This window comes from Ixodes scapularis, unplaced genomic scaffold (assembly GCF_016920785.2).
Source record: "Ixodes scapularis isolate PalLabHiFi unplaced genomic scaffold, ASM1692078v2 PGA_scaffold9__187_contigs__length_104089568, whole genome shotgun sequence".
Taxonomy (NCBI): domain Eukaryota; kingdom Metazoa; phylum Arthropoda; class Arachnida; order Ixodida; family Ixodidae; genus Ixodes; species Ixodes scapularis.
Genome location: NW_024609884.1, coordinates 72,401,329 through 72,428,966, shown reverse-complemented (window position 1 = coordinate 72,428,966; position 27,638 = coordinate 72,401,329). Strand labels below are relative to the sequence as shown.

General features: G+C 45.6%; 2 protein-coding genes across 3 annotated transcripts in view; one reads left to right on the top strand and one right to left on the bottom strand.

The window, feature by feature from the left end:
- LOC8035993 (Fanconi anemia group I protein) overlaps nt 1-16,173 on the bottom strand; it is a 76,343-nt gene extending 60,170 nt beyond the window's left edge. Inside the window, exons 1-5 of one of the 2 annotated variants that reach the window (XM_040216834.3) lie at nt 16,085-16,173; nt 15,885-15,954; nt 10,580-10,655; nt 9,935-10,062; nt 9,072-9,157 (exon numbers count right to left, since the gene is read on the bottom strand). In XM_040216834.3, the coding sequence (XP_040072768.2) occupies nt 9,072-9,157; nt 9,935-10,062; nt 10,580-10,655; nt 15,885-15,947 (353 nt within the window). In that variant the 5' untranslated portion in view covers nt 15,948-15,954; nt 16,085-16,173. The remainder of the gene's footprint in view (nt 1-9,071; nt 9,158-9,934; nt 10,063-10,579; nt 10,656-15,884; nt 15,955-16,084) is intronic. The other variant, XM_040503285.2, reaches the window with a different exon arrangement.
- A 153-nt stretch (nt 16,174-16,326) lies between these two features.
- LOC8035991 (protein O-mannose kinase) lies at nt 16,327-26,239 on the top strand. Its single transcript, XM_042287291.1, has 3 exons — nt 16,327-16,864; nt 23,736-23,959; nt 25,343-26,239. The coding sequence occupies exons 1-3, from the start codon at nt 16,592-16,594 to the stop codon at nt 25,818-25,820; spliced, it is 975 nt and encodes a 324-aa protein (XP_042143225.1). The 5' UTR covers nt 16,327-16,591; the 3' UTR covers nt 25,821-26,239.
- Nucleotides 26,240-27,638: the final 1,399 nt, after the last annotated feature.

Genomic DNA, 27,638 nt, shown 5'->3' with positions numbered 1-27,638 from the left:
AAGAAATCAACCCCCCGGTTCCACCACTGCAAAGATGCAGGCGTATAGAGAGGTTTCCGACTTGAGGCATGACCAAAGAATGCCGTCAAATGTACACCCACTATTATTTTGCCGAGCCTCTGGTAAAAACAGGTACCGACAATCTGACCGACTATTTGGTGCTCCTTTTCATGCGACTCGTAGTACACTATGCTACTGAGCTGACATTAGTGTATTAGTACATGTACAGCACACGACAATGTTAGCCACGAATATGGCGTCGGCACTTCTTTCAGATTTGGCTACAGAAGGGTATTACCGCATGCACCAAAATTTTCTACTCCCCTACCATAGAATACCGCGTATCCACCCATTCCACATTAAGCGCCCACTCCCAAATTTGTAAGATCTGAGAAAATATGCACAGTACACTGATATGTAAAATTCATGACCGGAGAAGCGCCCATCCCCCATTTATTCGAGAATATCTCTAAATTTTGAGTGGGCGCTTGCCCAGTATTTTACGGTAGTCAGATTTGGCACCCAAAGTTGCAATTTAAAACTTATTTTCTGACTTTTTAACGTTTCTTTTGGTTCTAAGGCATGCATATAACAGTAACCGGCTTCAAAACGTAACCGTTTTCGAACCGGTTAACATACATTTTTTTATGTTTCAGTTCCAAGAATATGGCCATGCTGCCGGTTAGCTCAGTTCCGATTCAGCTAAAAATAACGATTGAGTTCCGGTTTTAAGTTCGCTTCAGTTTGGTGGACGCCACAAGCCACCAGAGGCAATCCGTAGCTCGAAGCGTAAAGTCACATAGAACGCATGGAGCACTGGATTGGCTAAAACGGCTCGTGGCGTCCATTGGGGTACATCATAAGGCGAAACGGAGTATAGGCTTGGAAAAGACAGAGGTTTTCGTTACAGTACATTCATTTTTCCGTTTTCCTTTCCAGCATACACGCATGACTTGCTGTGCTTGGTTGCATGGTTCCACTAGTTTTACTTCTGCAGTTTAAAGTTCATAAATGCGGAACACACCTGGCGTGCACACGTCAAGCTTCACCGCTTTGTATCGGTGTGCAAGGAGCAGCAACTGACGGTGGGGAGAATCTGGGTTAGTTTGATTTGACATATGGTGATTTTTAGGGGGAGTCCCCACGGTGAAGATTTACATAAGAATAAATTGGTTTCCACTTAAAGTGGAGCGAACTTGCACCCTCTGGACAACCGGTGGCCGCTAAAAAATCTGCCTGGTCCGGATATCGATACCGGGACCTCACCAGGAGCTGGCAGTAAGTAGAGCAATCAGATGTTAACAGTTATCACCAGTCTTGATCAGAAATTTTCCACGCTCTCATAGGATGACATTGCCTTGCTAACTAGCATAATTGTTTCTTTATTTTGGCTGTTTATACTTCTACTGTCAAGAATTCTGAGAAGTGTAAGTCTACATACGACATTCCCTTTGATCATAGTTTGTATGTGTGTGATGTAGCCTTGTGGTGATTAATAGTCAATTTTGTTTCCTGTTTCCTGTATTAATGCTCATATAGTTTATTTGTTTATGCTCTCAACTTGTGCTGCTTAGTCATGTGCTACAGCTTTTGGTCTTATTGGATTTTTTTTAACCCAGTTTTACTTGGGCCATAAAGATTCTTACTATCCTTTTAATAAATTTTGGCAAGCCTTCTCTCTCTCTCTCTTAATAAATTTAAGAAAACATTTCCTTGGTTACAAATATAGGTTGACCACTAATTCTAGATAAAGGTTCAGAGAGAAAAAGTTGACCAGTATTTAAATAAATATGATATTTTTCCAAAGCCGTGAAATTATGTACAAATATAAATTGCTGCACGAGGGTTGATTCCTGTATCATTTATAGGACCCCAAAAATGTCATCAGCTGCTACATTTTCACTGTTTAAGTATTTTTTTTTATTATGGCCCCTTGAAAAATGTATTGATAAGGCTCCACTTTTACAGCACACATAGGTAGTCCAAATATGTAGATCAGTGGTTCCCAGCCATGGATGTGTCGGGGATCCCTTGCGGACCGCTGGCAGTGATGGGGGACCCCGTCCAGCGGGGGGGGGAGGGGGGGACGTTAGTAAGCTAACACATCTGGAGCATGAAACAGGTGCCTTTTGTTGCTACGTAGCAGAAAAACATAAAACAAAGGTGCGACATCACTTCATTCTGGTCAGTTCATCAATACGTGGCACACTCGCACTTCAAACTACACAAAACGTGCCAACTAAAATAAAAAGAAAAAATTTTGTTGAGGGTCTCGCGGACCCCAGAAGTGTCTTCGCGGACCTCCTGGGGTCCGCGGACCCCTATTTGGGAACCACTGATGTAGATGAATGAACTGTTGTGGCTGCTGTAGCAGAGAAAGAAGAAGACTGCTCGAGACAGCGAGATAAACACGAGCCAGGAACAGATTAGAGTGGCTGCACTGCCTAGAAGGATAAACATGCATTTATAGGAAGATGCCAACAGAACTGCACTGATAAAGTGAAAATAAAAACGAAAATTCGAAAACTGCCAGAAAGACAATAATTGGCTCAGCCAGGATCCAAACCTGGGTCTCCTGATTGCCAGTGCGGTATGCTAGTGAATAATCCAGGATTCAAACACAGAATACATAGTACATATGTATAATATTAAAATATGTGATCAGAAAGCAGCAGACAACAAAAGGAAGAAATGTTTCTAATGCTCTATGCTGTTGCACAGGGCAATTTGTTTTATTGTGCAATCAATTTGACCATATAAATCACTTGCTTGACCACGAGATTTCTAATTTTTCAGAAAGAAATTAGGCATACGCTCTAAAGCAGAAGGGACAAAACTGCGGCTTGCGAGCTAGATGCAGCTCTCCGCAGGTACAAGTATGGCTCGCAGCTCCCTGGTACAAGTATTCTCGCAAGGTCAGAAGGAAAGAGATATAGGAGCACCTGTCATCAGCACAAGCTGTGGGTAAAGCCGCTTATCATCTGCCATGAACAACTATATTTTATGGCGCGAAAGGAATCTGGCAAACGCTTGCTGTCATTATGCGCCACCAGCCATGACCACCAGTGAATACTCCCCATAGGGTGCTTGCATGAGACCATGATGCAACGCTGCTTTCAGCTCTAAACCTCTGCCGGAATCCATGTCGGTGGCATTTGTTTTCGTCTTATGTCTGCTACGTCTTTCTATGTGCCAGAGGCAGTGTTTTCCAGATCGCTCGAGTTCTTTTGCGTCGTGGTTGACTGCGCCAGCCAAGCTAATCGGGAACATAAAGGAGCATCGGCTGGTGCTAGATTTTTACGCATACCGGTCTTTATTTGGACTTAAGGCGAGAAGTCGGCTTGTCAAGGTCAAAATGGCCACAAGCGCTGTCGTGTGCTTTCTAAGGAAAAAAATTGTGAATTCTTGGGTTTAAGGCACCACAAACACATCCCGATTGTACTTCTTGAGTTCTTTTGTCGAATGAGCACTTCTGCCTTTCACCAACACCAAAGACGACGCCAGTCCTTCAATATGCTACTGGTCATGGAACTTCTCCGCAACGCTATGGAAGAGCTTGGTACCAGACTGCGCACGGTGCTAGCATCGAAAAGGGGGCTAAGAGCAGCCAATCTAGCCAGCACCGCAGGCAGTCTGGCAACCAGGAAGTGTGTCAGAATTTTGAACCCCCTCGGAATGAGCCAGTTACCCATAGATTGTGGTGACATGTCATCTCACTGACAGCGTTTTTTGTTAATGTAAGCACCTTAGGCTCTCTACACTCAATCAACTTCTCAAACTTCCATATCTGCAACCATCTCCAAAACAACATCATTCTCATTCCTTTTTCTTTTCTCAAAGTAACTTTTCAATACCCCCATCAATGTCAAACTTCAGCACCACGAGCAGTGCCATCAAGTAAAGGCACTCAAACTAGCTCTTTTCCGCTTGCAAATGCATTGTTTTCAAAAAACAAAAAAACGCCTATCTGTAAGTTCTGTTGTTAGAGATCAATAAAGAATGACCGGTGCTTTCATACAGTGATCCACTACAGGCGTGACAAAATTTGGGTGTGCGAGAAAGTATTTTTTTTCCAGAACTACTCGTTATTGCAAATTTAAAGCAGCTTACTCAGAGTGGAGCGGCTAAACGAAAATGGCCCCTTAGAGAGCTTAGATTGATGAAAGGGTCCATTCTCAGACCAAGGGGAGCGATTGCAATTTTCAATGGTGGACAGAGATTGGTTGCAAGGGTGCATGTGCCGTGTGGCAAGAAGGAAAGCAGGTGGAAAGGAGGAGAGGGGTAATCAATGCATTGGTCACCCCTCTCCTCCATTCCACCTGCTTTCCTCCTTTCCATTGAAGGACTCGGATGATGCTCAGGTGTCAGTGACGCAGAGGGTTTATCGACGTTGGGTTTTATAGTTTTTGAACATGCCGCTAAGTAGCGTGCCCGGTAGTGACGTCAAGTGCAACAGACCTACAGTATAAAAGACAGCTTGCATTTTGGAAGCTTTGTCACCATTTGCACATCAGACCAAGCAGGTAAGTGACCATGCATGCACTTTTGTCTCGCGGTTAAGAAAATGTTCTTTGTTGCAGACAAGGTCCCCTAGACAAGGGCTATGCCCTCCATATTCCCTCCAAGTTCAAGCCAGACTCCAAGTGACTCACAAATGGGGACGCATAATAAAAGAACATAATGAGCAAAAGCTTTACGAGTGCAATCCGCCGTATCCACCAACTGATAAAAAAAAATAAAAACACACCCTTTTTTAATTGCGGCTTTTCACTTAAAATGTTTGTCTCTTTTTGGCACTTTGCAGATGTCTGTCTGGCCATCCCTGCTCTACTCTAAAGTTTCAATGCAAGTAAATAATTAAAATAAAGTTAATTCTGTTTATGGCTAGGTACCCAGCTGAACCCTTTTCTTGCAAAACTAAAAATCACCATGCATCTATTTGTGGACATTAGACTGTGGATCATCACAGTTAGTTGATAATAATAGAACGAAAATATTAGGGTCCCACTGATTAAGACATATTTTGGTGAACTCATGTCATTATTTGAATACCAATTGCCCTGGCTGCCCTTAATTACCAGTGTTTAACCAAAGTAAGTGCCAAATAAACAATCAGCACCATTTTTTTTATTTTGACAAAAAAAAAGATTTTGTTCTACAGAAGTATGTAGGTTAAGAAAGAGTTATATACGTAAAGACAGAGAACGGGACAACACAACTTTCAACAAACAAATGATTTATTGCCAGACGCTTCGCCTTCAGAGCTCCACTCTAGGAGAGGGAAAGTTAAAAGGAGGGGAAGAAGAAGGAGGGGTCAAGACAAGTCCCTGGGAGAAAAAGCTGGGGGAAAGTAGCGCAGAGACAGCGGGAAGGAGAGGAAGGGAGGAGGCATCCCGATTTCCTTCTCAGGAGCAAGGACCACTCGCCCGGCCCGCCAAGGTCGTCAACTCCGGTCTCATGAATGTCATGTCTCTCTCTCCGACAGAGACAACGAGGCTGAGGAAATGTTCTTCGGCATCTCTTTTATGGCGTATGCCTCCACGATCTCGCGCCCATAGTGGTTCTTGTGGGCCCCCAGAACACGCGCAGACGGGAACTCGGGGGCGCATGGAGCGCAAACCTTGAGGTGATGGACCATGGCGTGTTGGGAGTCCTCGTCGTTTTTTTCTATTTCTCTTTCATGCTCGCGCAGGCGGTCGTTGAGGCAGCGGCCCGTCTGCCCGATGTACTCTGCCCCACACGAGAAGGGCACGGAATACACCCGTCCGACCGCGCAGGAAACAAAGGGGGCCGCGTGCCTTTTGGCGCAGCTGATCTTGGAAGGAGGGGGGGAATTAACCAGACGGCACATGGCACTCAACTTAAAGGGGCACGAAAACGCAACGTCCATGTCGAAGCGTCGAGCCACTGCTTTTAGTCTGCGGGCGGTGTTGTGGAAATAGGGTATGGTTGTCTACCTTTGCCGGGCAGGCTTCCGAGCGGCGGCTTTTTCAAGAGGAAGGGAGGATGTCTGCTCCATTCCTCTCCTTCCCGCTGTCTCTGCGCTACTTTCCCCCAGCTTTTTCTCCCGGGGCCTTGTCTTGACCCCTCCTTCTCCTTCCCTTTCCTTTTAACTTTCCCTCTCCTAGAGTGGAGCTCCGAAGGCGAAGCGTCCGGCAATAAATCATTTGTTTGTTGAAAGATGTGTTGTCCCGTCCCCTGTCTTTACGTATATAACTCTTTCTAAACCTACATCATTACCAACGCGCTCGCTAGCAAGTGTATTATTTACGAGAGCTATGTGTTTGTCACGTCCACAACCGCCATGCTTCGGACCTTTGGGTTTCCAGCCAGGCCCCTTTCTCCGTGCCGCCATCTTCATCTCGAGACTGTATCTCCTCCGCCTGCGCCTGAGATCCCTTGGACTCTACCTCAGGAAGACCATCCCTCACCCCACCATCCACCAGGTATTTGGATTCAACTCTGCCAGCTGGACTGCCAACTACAGAGTCATGCCGATAGCACGCAGTGAGCTCTCGCAGGAAATCCTTGTCATGCAGAAGTCACTTCCCGGTCTCATGAGGGTCATCTTCGGTGCCCGCTTTACAGTTCACCCTTCGTACATATTTCTAACCAAGTCAGGATAAGACCTTCTTGATTCATCTTGGAAGGTCGTAATTGCAACTGCATCCACAGAAAAACGAGCGAACTAGTGTCCCAACCTTCAGCCTCCGCTAAATCTCTCGGGCTCGAACCTTTCACCGCAAGCCGAGGCGCTGCTCTCAAAGGGACCCAAATTCGCTCCCTCTGTCACACCGCCAAGGGAGGATCAGCTCGCAGCGGTACACCAGATTGCGTCGAGGATTCCAGAGCGTGCCCGACAGGAGTTCCTCGGTGTTGGTTCCCATTTGGTGTGCATGCATGGAGCAGCCCACCCAACTAAACCAGAATTTCCACAAGTGGTGAATGAACTCAGGGGGTCTGACCTGAGGCTTTTGGAGGCAGACAAGACAGGAGAGTTTGTGGTCATGAACGAGTCTAACTTCGGTGAGAGGGCTGAACTCGCCATCAAGAAAAACTTTGTCCTCGTTAAGAAAAGGCCGTCCGGCACCCTCCGATCGGAAGTCAAAGACATCTGCAGGTCGAACAACCTTTCGTCGCTTCTCACGAGAGTGTCAACCCCTGCGAACCAGTACCTAAAAGTGTTTTTCACCGCCAAGACCCACAAGCCGGAGATCCCGCTTAGGAGCATTGTATCAGAAAATGGATGCTGGCAGAAGCCTCTGGCTCTCTACCTGCAGAAACACCTGGCAGCCGTCCACCCGGACCAGCCTTTCCGCGTGGGCAGCTCTCAGGAACTCCTCCCAGCTCTCCAGCTTCTTCACACATCAGGCCCAGGTACCACCTTCTTCTCCCTAGACATCACCGACATGTACTACAGCCTCGACTTCAAATTTCCCTTGGCTTGCGGTAGAAAAGGCCATCACTACACAGGGTATCGTCAAATTCCAAAATTCTTCCGGCATTCCCCTCGGCGCGCTCCTGCAATTAATCAGAGTATATCTTCGGTTAACTATGGTGGAGCATGACGGGAAAATACACCTACAAAAATCGGGTGTCTGCATAGGGTCCTGCCTGGCGCCTGCGCTCAGCGAGGTCTACCTTTCCTTCGTAGATCAGGCCGTGAAGGAGCAACTGGACAGCGTCGCCCCAGGAACACAGGTCTACAGATATGTGGACGACAATCTGGTGCTCCACGACTCTGGCACGCCCACCGCCACCATCCAGAAGGCCTTCACAGGAAACGCAAATGGCCTGAGCTTCACCAGGGAGGACCCCTCGGCCGAGGGTCTCCAATTCCTGGATGTATGCCTCGTAGCCACCCAGGGAGGCACTTGCTGGCGCTTCCAGCAGCGGTCGCAGAAACCGTACTGCCTTTCTCAAGCCACCACTCAAAGACAGTAAAAGCAGGCATCGCAAAAAGTCTCATCTCCTCCACCTGCACAAAGTCCTGCCAGCACCTCTCCCCATCTAGCCTGGAGGGACAGCTCAGCCGGCTCACAAACGCTGGCTACCCGCGCGACCTGCTGGCCTCCACGCTCAGAAAACTAATAATTGAAAAAGCCGCCGCTCGGAAGCCTGCCCAGCAAAGGTACACAACCATCCCCTGTTTCCACAACACCGCCCACAGACTAAAACCGTGGCTCGACGCTTCGACATGGACGTTGCGTTTTCGTGCCCCTTTAAGTTGAGCGCCATGTGCCGTCTGGTTAATTCCCCCCCTCCTCCCAAGATCGGCTGCGCCAAGAGGCACACGGCCCCCTTTGTTTCCTGCGCGGTCGGACGGGTGTATTCCGTGCCCTTCTCGTGCGGGGCAGAGTACATCGGGCAGACGGGCCGCTGCCTCAACGACCGCCTGCACGAGCATGAAAGAGAAATAGAAAAAAACGACGAGGACTCCCAACACCCCATGGTCCATCACCTCAAGCTTTGCGCTCCATGCGCCCCCGAGTTCCCGTCCGCGCGTGTTCTGGGGGCCCACAAGAACCGCTATGGGCGCGAGATCGTGGAGGCGTACGCCATAAAAGAGATGCCGAAGAACATTTCCTCGGCCTTGTTGTCTCTGTCGGAGAGAGAGGCGACATTCATGAGACCGGAGTTGACGACCTTGGCGGGCCGGGCGAGTGGTCCTTGCTCCTGAGAAGGAAATCGGGATGCCTCCTCCCTTCCTCTCCTTCCCACTGTCTCTGCGCTACTTTCCCCCAGCTTTTTCTCCCGGGGACTTGTCTTGACCCCTCCTACTCCTTCCCCCTCCTTTTAACTTTCCCTCTCCTAGAGTGGAGCTGGAAGTGTCCGGCAATAAGTCATTTGTTTGTTGAAAGTTGTGTTGTCCCGTCCCCTGTCTTTACGTATATAACTCTTTCTAAACCTACATCATTACCAATGCGCTCACTAACAAGAGAAGTATGCAATAGATGTTTATTTTTAACTCCCTATTTATTGGCATCCACATATGCTCAAAATTTAACAAACAGCATCTACTATCAGTTGCAAGTAAAAAAAAACAAGTGCCGAAAACACAAACCGCTTACCGGCCATCCAGTGGAATTCCTTCTTTGAGCGAATCGATAAGTCCATGGACGACGTCAGCAAGGCTATTCACGGGTATGTGGTCCACCTAAAAGAATCACACACCTTAACTCCTGGTTCATTTTGGATATTATATAGAAAAAGTTCCTGCCATGCTGAGATCCCAAGAAAGGCATATACAAGGGCCATATTTGATGCTTGCAACAGTTCCCAGAAGTTGTAAATTACAGGCCTTGGCAAAGCTACGGAAATGTGCAAGGAAAAAAATGAAAACTCTCACTTATAAAGTTAGACCAAAATTAAATTAAGTCCACAACATTTCAAAGTGGAGGGCCATGCAGCATTGAAGCAAGCAAGTGGCGACCGTTTGGCTTTTGGGGAAAAGGTCCCTACTAGCAATCTGGATGGTGAAGTACTAAGTAAAGAAAATAGACTGTTCAAGACCAAACAAGTTGTTCATGAGACTTTAAGGACTAGATATTAATTATAGTCAAAACTGCTAAAAAGTAATAATAATAATTACCCATCATTCAGTGAAGTTTTTAAATTAATCTTTCCCAATCGCTCTGCACTAAGACATACTATATAAACAAAAGAATATTTTCTTAAATCAAATAAGTGTCTCCCTCAAAGGTCCGTCAGATCTGGTTTATTTGACAAAAATACCTTCCAGCCTGAGAGTGTGGCTGACCTTTTGTGAACTGCCAACCACGGCCACGAAGGAACGGCATTACAATGTGGCCAAGTTAGCATTCTGCGTGATGATAAGTTAAGATGCACTTTCACCGAAAATTCCAGCTCCCTCTTCTGTGATCCCACTTATCAAGAAGTGAAAACCGAAATGCAAAGTTCAGAAGCCTATTACCTCTGTATTGAGGATGCTGAGGACTTCTGAGCTTATCTTGGATGTAAGTTCCACTTTCTTCAAGATGTTAAGAAGGGTAGTGAAGATTTGAACATGCTGATCTCTTCCAAACTCATTGTCTGGAAGCTCTGAAAACAAAAATGGTCTTGGAAAGTAAGATGCCCAAGGCAGCTGCAATTGTCCACATTGCCTTAGCTGCAAACATCCAGAGGCCACGAAAGCTCGAGACGAGGAGAAAGATTTCTGATCATCATCTACATTACCATAACCGAATTCAACGAATTGTGACTTTATTAAGTCAACAAACAGCATCTAGCAGTCCTTTATTAAAATTCATTTGAAGAAGGTTGAGTGCGGCATTTGGCGATGTGGCACCATAGTAGTAGTTTCAATTGGTTCTCCACTCTTACAACACAATAACTTTGGATTAACTAGGAGGTTATTACCACTAATAACACTCAAGGCACAGATAAGCTAGGAAACTCTCAACATCGTAAAAACCCAACTTTTTTTATGTTGCTCCATCTCAGTACCACCTCAGTGTTGTTACAGTCAATACAAACATTGCTTGAATAGTTCCTATACTTATAACAACTCTCTGGAAAGGTGGCTTTTCGTCAAAACAGCTGTAATTTGGCACCATACCTTCAATTAATTTTCCTGCAACAGAAGGAAGATCGGCTCCACCTTTGAGGGCATTTTTCATCAGAAAGTCGTACACCTTGTAAAGAGGCAAGGGTAAAAAATTAGTGAATCATGGCTCTCAAAGGATTTCCTAATTATTATTTCAGTTTGCGATGCTACTTTGCAGACCGGGGAAACATGGAGAAAGCAAACCATACACAGGCTTAAAACACAGCTGAATTAGTTGTTCAACAGCTAGAGCTCAGAGTATGGGATAGCGAAGCTGCAGGACCCCCCAAATAAAAGTTGCAAATGATGTGCCCAGACAGTTTTGAATATTATTATTGAATTTCATACCTTCCCTTGTCTGTTATAAGCACAGCTGTCGGAGTAGCTATACCAATTATGTTGAACATGCTCGTTGCATTTAACTTTATTAGTGAACGAGAAGCCGGCACGCCAATGGCCCTGAATGCAAGCGACGACAAGCTTCACTGCTGAAGGAGGCGCTGTCATAAATGCAGCTCTCAATATGTTACATCACAGACTGCTCTAGCAGATTTTCTCTTTAGACTCTGACTGCAGCATGTTTCTGCTCGAGAAGGGCACAGTAACTTTTTAACTCATTGTACGCTGCAGAGAGATGTGGGAGCATGCGTGCATGTCTCGCTGTGCTTGGATAAGAATTAAAAAAGAAGGAAAAGATGGGCCAAAAGAAATATCGTCAGAATGCTTATACATCTCAACAGCTTACTTGGCCCGCAATTTACTCAGCTGTAGGCACACTATAACCATGGCAGTATGGGCGACCCGAGAGCTGGGGGGTCAGGATGTTCTGAGCCCCCCCCCACAAACCAAGCTCTATGCAACTCACTTTCAGGTATACTTGCACAGATTTCTCATGGTAATAAAACCTGTCTGCTAGCTCGTATGTGCTTTCTATGACTAGACTGACTCCCAAAGAAAATAATAGTTAAAAAGCTTTCCTGGCAAACTAGGTTGGACACTTACATGTATGTTTTAAAAGGTTACAGAAATGACGTATTCACTTCTGATTGGTGGAGGCAATTGCCTCCTACTTGCAATTGTCTAACGTCTGGTTCTAGGTCAAGCCTATTACCCACTGCTTCACAGCCTTTCCTTTGGTTTGCATTGTCACCCACCATGTCGGTTGCAATCTTGCATTTTCCCAAACAGTAGGCTTCGACCCTCAACGTCCTTTGACTATTTCCATGGTTCTTTTTTACATTTTTCTATCGCCACGCCTCGCGAAGGGCAAATCCACCAAGATGATTTTGTCGCAGCGAGGTCCCGTGATGCCGTGGGGTCATCCATCGTCTGACGGCCATTTTCACTGTTTCCAAGGTCGGGCAAGGCGGCTGGCCAGCAGTCGTGGAGCCTCCTCCTCAACAGGTGAGGCAGAGAGAAGATGGAAGCTCTCTCTATGCGTGCTGGTTCTGTGGCTGATGCGACCATACCTCCGAGTTCTGCCCAGCACGTAACGCGACGTGCTTTCTGTGTGGGAAGTAGGGACATTTTGCTCTCGTTTGCCGCAGTCACCAAGCACAGTCAGCAGCATTCATTAACGATGAACGGCAGGCATCATTTCCAGTGCGGGGTTGAGGACAACCCTGGTGCCATGGACAACCTGCCGGACGCTACCAGAGCAGCCGTTTTTATTGACGATACGGATCAACCCATGTGGGAACTGTCCATCAAGAAATCCTGCCGAGTGTGACGTTTGACCAGCTGGAGGTCTCGGTGCAGTCTACAAATCGCCTTGCACGTGACCCGGGTCTCCGCAACATGTTCTTGGCGGATGTCCTCGCAAATGGCACCCCTCTCAAGCTGCTTATTGATACCAGATCTTAAGTCTCAATTCCAAATAGCCATCTGCTGAACTAGAGACGATTTGTTACATACTGGCCATGATAAACAGAATGAGTAATCTAACAAGTACAAAACAAAATGTCTAAGATTATTAATTCCTTAACCGTTCTGGACAAGCCTAGCTTGTCCCCCCCCCATCTCAAGCCATCCCCAAACCATTTAGGACGAGTGTAACTCGTCTGTCCTACATCGTTCGTCCCTTCGCCGTTTTAGACGACCCAGGTTCGTTCATTTCGCAGTTTGAGATGCTGCCGACAGATGGCAGCACAGGAACGGCAATTTTGTGTGCGTTTTGTTTTTGTGTGTTTGAAAAATGGTGTCCGGTGGTGGTGACACGTGTGGCCCGGGCCCATCCAAAAGGAAAACAAATGCTTTTTTTGAGGAAGACTTCGATAGCGACATGGATACTGACGTCTACTTGTGTTCTTCAAGTGAAGAAGACAGTGATTACGACGTCGAACTCAGCAGCTCCTTGGACGAAGCGGAGGACGACGACGATCCAGATCGCGCTATTGCCGACGCTCGGCAGTGGTCGAAAATTGACGTGAACAGTGTACCACCAGCACCCCTTCGGTTCCCTTTTCTCGGCAGCCCGGGTAAGATATTTTCAGTCCAATCAACCACTGACGTGCTTGAGTACTTTGAAGCTTTTCTGGACAACGGCTTAGTCTCGCTGATAGTCAGTGAAACCAACCGAAAAGCTGAGCAAAAACTCAACGCCAGCCAACTCAGCGAGCATTCTCGCCTCAAGAAATGTGTAGACATGGAAAGAAGCTGAGGAAGGAGACAAGGTTTTGGTGCAGCAAGTGCGAGAAGGCGCTATGTGTAATTCCGTGTTTCGAGCTGTATCACAGGCTCGCGAAGTTGCCCTTTGGGGCCCAGACAACCTTCCTTTACATTCCGGGTTTTTTCTTCTTTTTTTTTTTTTTTAGTAAGAGTTAGTTGAACTTTTTCAAAAAACAAAGCAATTACAATCGCCTTCAATAAAGTGTTTCTGTTTGCTCTGTCGTTCAATCATAATAGGGCTTTATGTATGGAGTAACTGAAATCATAAGATAAGATTAAAAAAAAAGAAGTGGTTTAGAGTTAAAAATTGCCAAAAATAAAAAAACGGTTAAGGGGTTAATCAATAACAAAACAAAACTTATCTTGGCGAAGTGATTTTTTTTCTCCACATTTTGGACACCCTGAAACGGAGTGAACCGTCTTCCTTTCTGTATTCACAATTTTTTTTTTCTGTTTTTAAACTTTTGACATTTAGAATTTTTAAATGCCCACAGTCAAGTCAGAATCACTGGTGAGTTTTCTAGATTTTGCTTTGAACATGTTTTGAACTCTGAACTATGCGACAAGTCCAAGGTCAAGTGGCCTTTCTTTCCCCAGAATTTTCAGAACTTTTCGTCTGCCCGACAGATGACCTCCACTCCACTTTACCCCATCCAAGGGGGAAAAAGGGAAATGATAGTAATTGTGTCTTAAGCTTTACTTAAAAAAAAGGGGGTATGTGTAGTGGTTCCAGCTCAAAAACCCAAAGCGGCGCCAAAAGCCGGCGCCGCCGTGCTGCACGTTCTGGCGTGCCCGCGTGATACTGCACAATGGGCTTGTGATTAAAACAGATTGTGCTTGGATTCAGACGGGGCTGGTCGTGTCTGTTTTTGATCCTGGGCGAGCGTACTCGGGGCCCACTGAGAATCTTACACTCCGTGCATGATGCCGTGCAGCACGATATGCCACGCAAGAACAACACTCTCGAAGCCTGGCATTGAGGCTTCCAGGCGCATTACAGCTGCTTTGGTCCTGATTATTTTAATATGCTAGAGTCAGTATTATCCATTATATTTTAAGTTAATCTGCACTTTTTTTGTTTCATGCTGCAGTCCAACGTCGAATGCTGTCTTTCCAACCTCTGGGCCTTCCTCAGGTGTCTGAAGGATGAACAAGCCTTACAAGAACTGAAGATGGCCCATATTCGACGCGGGACAACCGCCACCACGTCTCGCACAGAATTATAAAGATGTCAATGAGCGCACATATAAAATTCTAGAGGAGCACTTCACAGGATCACCTCTCTGCATGGTTCGAAATATTACTAGAAATATCTGGTTTTGAGTTCCATGCTGTAATGGCCTGCACAAGCTCAATAAAATTGCTATGAATACTTGAAAGAATAAAACATTGAGGACAAAGACAGAAACAGTACTTCTTTCAAGAAGTTGTGTTTCCGTCCTCGTCCTCAATGTTTTATTCTTTCAAGTATTCATATCAATTCAACAACACACTCGTTTTCAATTAATAAAATTGCATGTCATATGTTCTTTCTAAACCATGTCGTGGAATCTAGTTATATTTATTTCAATTTTAGGGTCATGTTTTGATCAAAGCTGCCAACACGGTGCGTTAAATAATTCATAGGGATAAACAGAAGTATGAATGAATGATTTTGGAGTTTTTTGGCACAGAAGTAAACTCATAGTTCTACGGTCAAACTCCATGCCGTGACATGAGTGTTCCTTGTGACGATTATTCCGGCTTGACGATAATTCCTCGTACAAGGAGTCCTCCGACGAGTTGACCTCCTTGACGAATTCACCTAAGACCAGTTGATCTGTGATGACCGAGCTTGTGACGAGTTCTCCTAGACCCTTAAAATGTACATGGAAATGTCCAGCCTAGCCTTCCAAGTAGTTAAATTGCTTGAACAACCAACTTACCCTTGTTTATTGATTATCTGTCAGGTATCTTTTTGTTACATTGTTTACATTCTCCAAAACTTAGCCTGCGCACACGCTCAGTTTTCGACCTATGTCTAAAAACATTTATACTGCATCTCATTCTAATCTTTCATTTTTTTTTTTTTTTTTCAAACGGGCATTTTAGTCAAACTGTACATTCTACGAACTGGTCTCGTGCGAATTGCCCTGTTCAACGAACTGTCTTTCTGCCAGTTCTATACAAGCACCGAAAAAATAGGCAGGGACAAGAGTTGACGTAAACACTGCCACACTCGCAACTAACATTTATTACAGTAAGAAAGCACAAAACAAACAGAGGGACAAAAACAGACACCTGTTTGTTTTGTGCTTTCTTACTGTTACATCTGTCCCAACACGCTCGTCAGTCTTCAACATTTATTGTTTGTCTTTCACGGCTATATAAGTGATTTTTTTTTTTAAATAAATGTTAGTTACGAGTGTGTCAGTGCTTACGTTAACTCTTGTCCCTGTCGGTTTTTTCGGCGCTTGTCTACGATCGTGAACCAACTGGCCCAAAATGCCACATTAATGGGCATTGATCATTAAAGGCAGTTGTCCGTCGACGAATGAACTTTCGACGAATTTCCCTAGACGCGAAAGGAGCGATCGAAACCACAGCAGCACCCCCATTCTGTATTCTCTAATCACAGAAAATAACATGTTTCTTAAGCTCCTATGCTTACCAGCTTTAGGTTCTTGCTCTTGATGCAGCCTCTCAACTTTTCTAGAACACTTTCTTTGTCCATCTCTACGCTGAAAAAACAAAACAAAAAACCTACGCTATTTCATGGTAACTACAGTCGATATTAAGATGTAGGTGTACGATCTAAAGATCTCAGGCTATTAAGTATTATTTAACCCTACATGGAGACGGGTTCCTCACCTTCGCAGTTCGTTTGGACTTTAGAATCGCGTCCCGCGCCCATGAACGAAAAAGCGCGCCGAAGAAGCTCGTGACGTCAACGAGCTCATGGAGTCTACGGGTTTTACGGATGAGATAATCTCACATTTCACATGATATTTTAGTAATTGACCTTATAATCAAATTACTTAACGTCATCAACGGACTGAATTTTGGGTTAGCATATATTTTATTTACTGCGTTCCCAATTCGCACGTTCGCACAGTTCGAGCGGTTCGAGCAGTTCGAGTTCGAACATCATATTTCACCGTTTGGCAACACCCCGTGTCGTTCATTGGTTGTTTTGGCGCTGTTAGGTGATTTGGTCATTTAGTGCCATTTGTTTGGTGCACTGTGGTTTGGGAGTTATGCCGGCGACCTGCTTGTTTATGTCGGCTACTAACAACTTTGAGTCCGATATGTCCCTTTACCAGCTCGTATTACACCAACTAGGGCATGTGGATTTGCTTCTGAACCTTTGAAGGACGAATGCACGACTTTGTCAGCTTCGTCTTCAAGCGTGCTGCGCTTTCTGTTCTGGCGTGTGCATTAATCGTCTGCTGCGTTCTGAAGTGCACCGGCCCCAAGATCACCTGTTGGACGGACGTCGCTCTTCAGGAACAATCCGTGTGCAAGCGCGAGTGCCTTCAGGAGAGCTTCAGTCTCGCCCACAGCGATGTCTGTCATCCGAAGCTGTCCTGCCGTGACATCAGGGAGGACGTCCACGTCCAACGTCTCTTGGCTCGAGGCGTTGTGAAAAACGTGCGTCCCCCTACGCTCCTTTTTGGCGTCACTTGGCTGTTCTGCCCGACTGGCAGAACACCCAAGTGACGCTTCTGGCCTGTCATATCTTAATCGGGCGTCTTCATGCCCCAAAACCATATCATAAAGTAAGCCAGGCAACTTTTCGAAGGGGCCGGCGGGGTGCTTGCAAAAGACGCGCCACTTGGTGCAAACGGAGCTAAAGATAAGAACGTACAGCGAGTTTGACAGTAAAGCGAGTAAAAAGTCTGGAGATACAAGAATAGAGCAGTGCTGGACAGAGATACTCCAGAAAAGATTCGTGATCACAAACACTTTTTTACGTGGATTTTAACTTGCGCAAAAACAAAACAAAAAAAACTTGAAGCTTTTTTTTATTCTGGTGAAGAAGAAAGAGCAGCGGAACTGTAGCTTCTGTTCTCGGCGGTGGCTTTTCAGGCGAGCGATCTGCTCGACGCAGTGGAACTTTAGGCGATAGCGGCTTCGCGGCGGTTGCGGAACCATTCGCGCTGCTGCGCACATCGCCACTCGTTCCGCTCCCGCTCTTCTTCCTGTGTTGTATCGTATTCTGCGGCGCAATCTCTTCGAAACGAGAGTCTAAGTTGGACACGCCAAAAAAGTGAAAAAAGAAGTGGGAGGGGGAGGTCGTCAGGACACACCATCTGTCGTAGGTGACCCTTGGTGGGCGGAGGATAACAGCTAGACAATCACGGTGGTTCAATTGGTACGCACTGACTTCTCGGTGCGCAAATCACCGTCACACTTTTCACCATGCCTCCAGTCTTTGCCTAGAACAGGCCACGTGGTCATGTTCATTCGTGAAGCCGAGTGCCTGCTCAATGCGGGAGCCCCCAATGGGCACTGGCAGGAGCCTCTGGCACGTAAGCAGCACATGCTCGATGGTCTCTTCGTCTTCTCCACAGGCGCTGCTGCATGTCATGTCCGTCACGCTACTGTCAAACTTGCGTCGGTACTGTCTGGTGCGCAGGGCACTGCCGCGGGCTTCGATGAGAGGCGACTTCCCAGCGTGTTTCTGCAGAACGTTATTGGAGCGATCTCGGTCTTGAAAGATGCATACAAATGCATGCTAGTATGCTGTTGCGTTGCCAATGTCCAGCGCTCCCTTTCGACAGCCTTTATCTCCGTTCGCATTTTACAGACCCAATATCTTTCAGCTTGGGGCTCATCACTCATGCAAAACGAACCGGAAAAATCGGTGCTTGCACATAGAAAGCTGAAACTTACACCAAATGTGCATTGCGCAGGTCAGTTTTACCGTGTAAAATTTTAAGGTGTAGCCCTTCCTGTAAAAAAATGAGAGCGACAAACTTGCCAAAGTCCACGCTGGGTGCGTTCGCAGACAATCAAGTTAGCAACGCTATTAACCTATGGCGCCATCTTCCAATAGGCACTCTGTTGTCTGCTCGCTGCGCCTATCGGGAGATGGCGCCACAAGTTAATGGCGTCGCTAGCTCTGTCGTCTGCGAACACGCCCGACGTGGACTTCGGCAAGTTTGTTGCTCTCATTTTTTTACGAGAAGAGAACAACACCTTGAAATTTCATACGGTAAAACTGACCTGCTCAACGCACATTTGGTGCAAGTTTCAGCTTTCTATGTGCAAGCACCGATTTTTTCCGGTTCATTTTACAGTCAGATCTGCTTCTGCCATCATATACATACAGAAATAATTTTTTTTCCCGAACGGAGGTGCAGAGGGTGCCGTTAGTGACATGCAAGTAATAGCTCGTGTTTCTCTCTTTGTGTCAGCTTATATATGCACCTCCCCTTACCATCTGCAGCCGTCATTCTGAACGCTGCTAAATAAAACACTATTGCCCCCCCTGCCCCAGTAAATCCCGCAGATGTCTGCTTGCCATGCTTGACAGAAGGTGTCTGCCCTAAGTGATCGAACCCTGTTTTGCTGTGAGGGTGTTTCTCAAACTGTCATTTTAAGTAGATGGATAGATGCTAATGGCTGTACCCTTTATAACGGGTGGTAACCTGTGCCACCTAGCCTAGAAACTAAAAACCTAGAGTATGATTCCTCCCCTCGCTCTTCTAGGCCAATTTGTTCCCCTCTGCAATTTTGTAGCTATCACCAGGCAGTGTGGGATATCACCAGGATGACCTTTAGGGAACGGGTAAAAAAAACTAAAAACATCACCCCCCCACCTCTTCCTCCCGGCAAGGGAGTCGCCAATTTTCCTCTGGTCAAACCTAGTCGGTGTTACCACAAAACTGGGCCCACTGGGAGACAGGGTTGAGACCTTGGGCCAGAGATTTGTGGGAAGGAGTCTCAGTTTTCCTCTGTCCTGCCTGTCCCCAGCTGTGCTAATTAGTTGTACGTCATTCAATTCACCCTAGATAATTTCCACCAGTCTTCCGATCTCCTCTTTATTATTAAAGTGCACTTATCATGCATTCTTCCATTCTCGTCTGCAAACCTCGGCACTCTGGCTAAATCTGTCGCCCCCTCCGGGAGGAGGGGAGCAAGCCCTGTGCATCTCAATACCACATGTTCTATTGTCTTGTGTTCCCTTTGGCATATGGCACACCACATGTGCATTTCCTTGTATTTTGTTCTATATGTCCTAGTTCTCAATACTGTGTTATAGCCTGGAATAACAATAAGTTCCCCCATTCATACCAATGTTCCTTCCTTATTTTCTGTTTTCGTCCCCTATATATATTTAAGACCGATTTCCTTGCATTTTTCTTCCCACATTTTCCCCTCGGTTTCTTTTACTTCCTTTTCCACAGAGGTAGCCTGCTCTGCCCCAGCATTTGACTGTTGATATTTAAATTTCAGTTTTCGGGTTCGGTTTGTCCATGTAATGTTCTGACGTTTCATATATAGATGCTTATATTCCTTTCTCACCCATCGTGTATCCTCCATTGTGTCTAGTCTTTGTTAAAATATTAACTTACTGATCGCCTCTCTCTAAAGTGCTTCTGAGTCACCCAGGGCGGGGAGATATTGGAACAACAGAACCGAACCTGTCTTCAATAAGGCACCCTAGTTTGCACAAAACCTGTTGCAGTATAAGAGAAAAGGTTTTCTTACAAGTTCCTTACTGTCTGCGATTGGTGGTTTTCTCCTCTCCACTTTCCTCCTTTTCAGAATTTGCTATGCTAATGAGGAAAAAGTAGAGACCATTATGGCAGGAGTTTGTCCTGTTATTCTCTCGTGTCATTTCTTGGAACCACTTTTTCTTTCTCTTCCTTTTTTTATAAATTTTGGTGATTAACCAGGCTTTTCCCTGTAGAGGTTAACTGGGGGGTTCATATCCTAAATTCTGGGACCGCTTGAACTAAAAAGATGTTTTTAAGTTTATCGTAAAATCCTGGCATTTGATTTTTGATAACAAATGTAATGAGATACCTAAGGCCTGGCAAAGTATTCCGATACAATCGATACATTGTAAGTGTATTTCAGTACTGAGATACAAATGCATTTTTGAAATGTACCTCGATGCAGAGATACAGAGACTCAAAAGTATCTCTAAGATACTATTGCGATACATTTGTATCGCCATACTGCACTACTCTGGAATAGAGCCGCAGAACAAAGGTTAAAGGAGTGGTGCAACAGTATTCATTTGGAGTGTTTTTCACTATACATGAGCTTACTGCAAGTGACTAAGAAACTCCTTTGTTGCGGTGTAATTTCAAGGATAAAAGCAAGCGTTTTCTTTCAATCTCTCCTTTGCAAAAATTGATGATGTAGTTGTGGAGATCCCATTGTTGGCATTGTCAACAATGCGATCCCCAGGATTTCGCCATTAAAAAGCCACTGAAAAGAAATGTTCTTTTTAAACAGTCTGGTTGGGAAACGCTTGTCAAAAAATAAATTTTACACGAAAGCAAATTTATTTTGTAGAGCAGTTTTGATGGCACGAGATATATTTTAACTTTTGCGCGCAAAGTCCATGACGTCACAGAATGGCCATACACTCTTTCCACCTCGACGAGATGGTCATGCACTCTCTCCACCTCAATGTGATGGCCAAGCGAATCCACCTTTCCTCCCTGCGCCAGAAATGCCCAGAGGAAACAAGTGGAGAAGAGGTGACTACCGACTAAATATTATCTCGCGCCGTCAATATTGCTGTAAAACTTTTTTTTTTTTTTCGCGCAAAAGTTGTTTATTATTAGCGTGTCCCAGTTAGATTGTTTCCATTAATTGTTTTTCTTTTCAGCGGCCCTTTAAGTTTTGCAAGCCCTGCAGTGACGATAAATAAATGCAGCTCAGACAGTGAACATGAGCACTGCGTGAGCATTCGATTTGGTCTCGTGACAATCAATGTCTTGACATCATTCGAGTAGTGGCTTGTGCCCAATCGATGCAATGATTAAAATAGCCAAACCTTAATTTTATCTGGAACTCAGTGTGTGCACTGTGCTTTGCCAACCTCAGCGCGTGGCTATGAAAAAACATTGGGTGGCATATATTCAACTCCAGATTATGTGGCGGCTTGTTCAAGCTTTGAGTTGAGGGGGTGAACGCTTTTTGTTTTTCTATATTTTTCTTCTGTGACTGCCATTGCATGGAGAAAAAGTACTAACATATGTTTTATACTTTATGAATGTTGGGGAATAATTCTAAGCTGTATTTACTAAAAGTACAAAAAGTATTGCATCGCCCCTTTGAGGGGGTGATCGTTGTCATTCTTTATTGAATACATGATATGCAAATCTCTATTTAAAAAAGAAAATATTCAAGGGGCATCAAAGAGGATTTTGCGGTCGTCTGTTCTTGGTCGTAGCTGATTCTACAGGTTCTAAGCATCCTAAAAATTCAAAAATTTTAATCACGCAATGGTGATTTTCTTTTTAAAAACATAATGAAATGTTGGGACACACCCCTTTCTGAGCGGATTTTTCTGCTCAGGAAAGGCAGCAGTGTCAGCGTGGTGACGATGGGCACTCGTCAGCCAATCGCAAGCCGCCTCTCTCAGTTATGACCAAGAACAGACGATCGCAGAATCCTCTTTAGTGCTCCTTTAAGTTTTTATGTGTGCCAATCAGTCAGGTGCTGAGGTGGGAAAGGCGACGGGGAGGGGCGGGGCGGCGGCTTATGGGCTTTCTGCTTCCCACCTCCCCCAAAATGTGGCAATCTTCTATGCCAGGGGTGGTCAAACTGCGGCTCTTCGCGGGTCCCTAGTAATCATTGCCCCCCTCCCCTTCCCACAGGATCAGGACAGATACAGAATAAAGTACAGCCCATGTTTTGGCAGTCTTGTGCCACCATAACTTGTGGGTCAGAGACTTGCATCAATGTTTGGATCTACGTCCTGCTGTGAGGCTCTCTTCTCAACAATGTAGGAGGTAAAATCAAAATAGCGTGAGATCCTGATGGACATACACCAAATTTCGAGCCGAACTTCAAGGTAGTTATTTCACAATGTTGGATACACAATAATGGAGCATAATGAGCAATCGCTTGATGAGTGGAATCCAGTGTGGCCATCAATCATCAACTCGGATGAAAGAAATAAAAAAGAAAAAACTGCCATTCCCCCTTTTTACTGTTACGCTTCACTTAAAATTGTTCTTTTTTTTTTTTTATGGCTCTACATATTTCCGTCTAGCCATCCTCTTTCTGTGCATGTCAAACTTCGAGCCAAACTTCAAGGTCACGATGTTGGATGCACATAATGGAGCATAATGAGCAATCGCTTTATGAGTGGAATCCACTGTGGCCATTAATCATCAACTCAGATGCTAGAAGTAAAAAAGAAAGAACTGCCACACCCCCTTTTTACTGTTGCGCTTCACTTAAAATTGTTCTTTTTTTTTTTTTTATGGCTCTACATATTTCCGTCTAGCCATCCCTTTTCTGTGCATATTAAACTTCGAGCCGAACTTCAAGGTAGTTATTTCACGATGTTGGATGCACAATAATGGAGCATAATGAGCAATCGCTTTATGAGTGGAATCCACTGTGGCCATCAGTTATCAACTCGGATGAAAGTAAAAAAAAAAAAAAGAACTGCCACACTCCTTTTTTACTGTTGCGCGCTTCACTTAAAATTTTTTTTTTTTATGGCTCTACATATTTCCGTTTAGCCATCCCTTTTCTGTGCATATCCATGTGCATAGCTCCTCGAGTGCAAAAATTAGGAGGAACTTTCTAAATCATATTGTAAATTTTTCTCTGATTGAATATTGCAAAAATCACAGCACCTGGCAGATGAAACATTTAATAGTAATCCGGAAATTTTTTCTCTTGCATTGCAAAATGTGTTTACTGGTGGCAGGCCTCCATAAAGTTTCCTTGTTGACTTCATTGTTATGGAGACAGTTGTTTTCATTTGTCAATACCTAATTCATCCCTGGCATCAGGGTTCTGTGTTGAACACCATGATTTTAAGATCCCAGCAGTGCATAGAAAGGGACTTGAATGAAGGCTTGACCAGAGACTGTCAAGCAATAATGACACTTGGAGGACAGGCTGGGCATGTGTGTGGTTTTTGAAAGTTGAAGATTTTGAAGATGCGGAGAACAGGCGGGGGTTTTGGAAAGTGGGTTATTTCATGCACTGCCCTTTGAAACAGATGCACACGCTACATTTTAGCGAAAGAGTGCTCCCATCTCAAACTCGTCTTCTTTTCTGGGAATATGTCCATCTTGCCTCCCAAGTAAAGGTTAGTCCAGCTGAAGCATGGATTATGGAACTGGCTCCAGCTGGATCCAGCTGGAAGTGAAACCTGGCCGGATCCAACTGGGTTTAGCTTGGACCAGCACCATAACCTAGCTCCAGCTGCACTGATCTACACTTGGTCTTTAGCACTTGGTGGTGCAGATAACATTTTGGAAAAGAAGCCACGACGCAGTCAACCTGATCCCTCTGAATGTCCTCCTTCCAGGTTTACCTGGCAGGGTGGAGGGGGCATGCTGTAGTGCTGTCTAACCTTACGGAGAGCCACCTAGAGGATGACTTCCAGCACAATGTGCAGATGCACAAACTTCTGGGCCACCCTGACTACACTGTTCAAGTGTTGGGGTCCTGCGCCAATACACTCGTCACCGAGTACCTGCCGCTTGGGTCGGCCGACAATCTTCAAAGGCTCTTCACTTCTCAGTTAGCCAGGTGAGAGTGCCTCGACTTATATCCTGGGACGCAGTTCAAGCTATGAAAAAGGCAGGTGCATTTGTAATCAACCTTTTAAACTTGTGAGACATATTCTCTCCTACTCTGTTAGGCCATGTAACAAAACGGGGTCAAATGGCTTTTTAATACCATCACGCTCCTTTGAACCTTGAGACAAACACTATTTGTGCCGAAGTTTAATTCAGTTTTCTTTCACGTTCTGCACTGCTCATCATTAACTTCATAGAGTTTATGAAGCAGCACATGCATGTCGGGCTCTCAAGAATAGGAAGCAATCACTGAACCTTTCTTTCTTACCTTCAAGAAAACACTCCAACAGTGCAGTCGGCTAGGTTGAAATGCAGGGCTTTTGCATTGCATGTGCCATTCCCGATTGCCTGAAATGGATACATTGTTTTGTAAATCCTTCAGAGACAGTGGGCAGTGTCGAATGTGGCAGAAAATTTAAACAAACCTTGGTGCGAATTGGTGTGGTTTAGAGCACTGTCCACCTCACACTATTTGTGCTCTTAAAGCACCCCAGATGCATGGGAGCAATTGCTTGCAAACTTTGCGTGGCTTGATCAAAATGAAAGCCACTCATTCTGCTGTTCGAGTTTGTTTCGCACAAGGCTATAGCTTGTCTTGTATGAAACAAAGCATGCTACATGATGCAGATAGCACAAATGTGGCAAGAACTTTTTTTTATGTTGTGCTAAGAAATAATATTGAGGGAGCCCAACTTTTGCCACCTAGGCTGGTGCTAAAACAAGTACAAATTAGTTGTTAGATGTTGAGACAGCGTGCTAGCATGTCAGAGCATGGCGGCGTTGTTACACTCTGTAGATGAGAAATTTAGCAAGTGCAGTACGACTGCTAGCCTGGTGCTTAATCTGCATCACCCAGTAGTGATACACAACCATATGCCGGTATGATGCTCATTCAGGTCGAAACGGGCAGGGGTGGCGATCGAAGCCGGGATCCCTAGGTTGTGCAGCGAGAGCTTTCTCCGAGCTGCGGTGTGTTAACACGCTCCGATCCCCCTTAGGCTGGTGCTCTGGATGAGCACGTTCAAGGACACGGCATTTCAGCTCTAAGAGGAAAAGAGAAAAACTGGCGATGGTTTGTTTATGCAAACAGTGTTGCACTCTGTATAAGTCAGGTTCTAAAGATCAAGTGCATGTTGAGAAAAAAATAATCTTTGTAAAAGAGGTAGCGAAACCTCTCTTGTGGCACCACCGTGCACACACTCGGCTATTTCTGGACAGCCTGCAAGGGAATGGCAGATGGCCATGTTGGAGAGATCCTTGACACAATGGCCGGCGGTCTGCAAGTTACGGCAGACCCCAAAAGCTTTACTTGTGACGCTTGCATCCTTCTCAGGTACGACACAGTTCCTCGGCGCTTCTCCCTCTGCCTCGGATACGTGGCCATCTTGCGGCATTTGCACGCTCACCAGCGCGTCATGTGCGACTCTAACACACTTGCCAAGACACTGTCTCAGTACCTCGTTCGCGGTGACCTCTCATTGCGGGTCAATGACCTGGATGCCTTGCCCCGAGTGACCCCGGGCAAGCGGGTGACGTGCGGCACTCCCCCGCTGCACGGCGAGCTCCTGGCACCCGAGCAGAGGGGCAATGTGTCGGAGACGGCTTCATGCGACTTGAAATGCGACATCTGGAAGGTTCCCGACGTCTGCCTCTGGCTGCTAGGAAACACACGCAGTGTAGAGGGCCTCAAGTTTCGCCTGTTTCCTGTGCACCGTGCCTGTAAGGAGCGCGACCCCGAGCGGCGGCCCGATGCAGAGCTGCTCTGGCAGGAGTACCTCAACGTCTGGGCACGCTGGGAAGCGGACTTATGACATTGAGCGTGGCTACTGGTTCGGCCTTTTTTCTTCTGTACAAATGGGCCCCCCATACCCTTATCGGGTGGCACTCAGTTGGTCAAACGACGTTTTAGCGAACGTAGACTTTCCATCGACAGAGTTTAGCAAATGCTCGACTGCCGCAAAGCGGCGTTCACAGGTGGGCCAGGGGTTTTAACATTTTTTTAATGAGCCGCAGCAGACTGCCGCCGCGAAGCGGCGTGAACGCAGAGGGGCGGGTGACTTAACACACACCCCAGTCATTTGCTAAAAGGTTGATTTACTCAAATAACCGTTCTTCGCTAAAACGTCATTCGCTCATGTGGTATGGACCCAATTTTGTTTTTTCGATTATTTATTTATCCAGGTAACGTCATGTTCTCAAACTTCAGAAATAAAACGCAAAGAAAAGCACAGCAATGATGCTTCGTCACGGAAGCCGTCGTGAAGCCGGCAAGGTTTGCCGCGCCTGCGCAGTGGGCAAGCGTGATGTCACTGTTAGAGCGCCGTGTTCGAAAGGAAGATGTCGCGCTGCTTGTAAAAATGTGCTGCGTGTAGCATTCCTACACATAACAAGTCTTAAGTGTCTTTGCCAAATTTATTTTTAACTGCGCAAATACCATTTGGAACAAATCTCTGACGTTAATGACCTATGAAACATGCATTTATTTTTCACCACACGCAATAGAAATTGCAGAAAAAAATTTAAGAAAAACGAGCAGCAATCACCCCTTCAACTTGCAGCCAGAACAAGCGGCCACGTGATCTGGAGCCAATTATATGCCGCCAATGTTGATCATAGCCACCAACTGGGGTTGGCAAAGCGCAGTACACACGCTGAGTTCCAGACATTGGCTATTGTCGTCATTGCAGCGATTGGACATGGGCCACTACCCGAATGTTTATCGAGCTATTGATTATCACGAGCCCAAATTGAGTGTGCACGCAATGCTCGGGTCCGATCTATGAGCCGCGTTCAAATACCATCACTGGGTGTACTATGCCGACACTGCGACCCCCACGCTACATCATCAGGTTTTGCGAAGGAAAGATTGACAGAAAACGCTCACTTTTCTCCTTGAAATTACACTGCAACAAGGGAGTTTCTTGGTCAGTGGCGTTGCGTGCGAGTATGCTTGGGTCCCACTAGTGCCAGTAAGCTTGTGTGAAGTAAAAAAACATTCCAATTGAATATTGTTGCGCCACCCTTTTAGTTCAGATATTTCAAAGGTAGGAAGTGTCCACTTACTGCAACATGGGCACATGTTGAGTATTAACCATGTGGAATTAACCTGAGACTGTGGTAGAGAAGAAACATCAAAACGTAGAAGGGACAGAAAATAGACAGGACGTCTCAAATAGACAGGACGACGTCATTGTTGAGACATCGTCCTGTCTATTTTCTGTCCCTTCTAAGTTTTGATGTTTCTTCTCTACCCATACAATTTGTACATGTTGAGTAGTGCTTTGTTAGTAAGCAGATTGATAAATTGTTAGTTTAAAGGACATTTAACCAGTGATGTCATCAAATCATGTTTTTAAGATGGACTGTGGGTCTAGTATCTATAAAGTCATGGAAATTAAACTGCCTGCATGGTGCAGCATTCACTGCGCCACGCAAAAAACATTGTTAAACTGAACCCAAATAAAAAACCGGGGCAAAACCTTACACTGTCTAAACCGGAACTGAAATAAAACGTTATATTGAACCCGAACCGGAATAAAACCGTAAGCTCATGTGGCGGCTACCACCTCATTAGAAACCTGTTCGGCATACTAAAATGTGGGCCACACCTTTTTGCAGGTGGCAGTGCA

Coding starts and splice junctions, on each gene's coding strand:
- LOC8035991 (XM_042287291.1), top strand. CDS start 16,592: ATGCACGACTTTGTCAGCTTCGTCTTCAAGCGTGCTGCGCTTTCTGTT. Junction 16,865..23,735: donor CTCGAGGCGTTGTGAAAAAC/GTGCGTCCCCCT, acceptor TCCTCCTTCCAG/GTTTACCTGGCAGGGTGGAG. Junction 23,960..25,342: donor TTCACTTCTCAGTTAGCCAG/GTGAGAGTGCCT, acceptor CATCCTTCTCAG/GTACGACACAGTTCCTCGGC.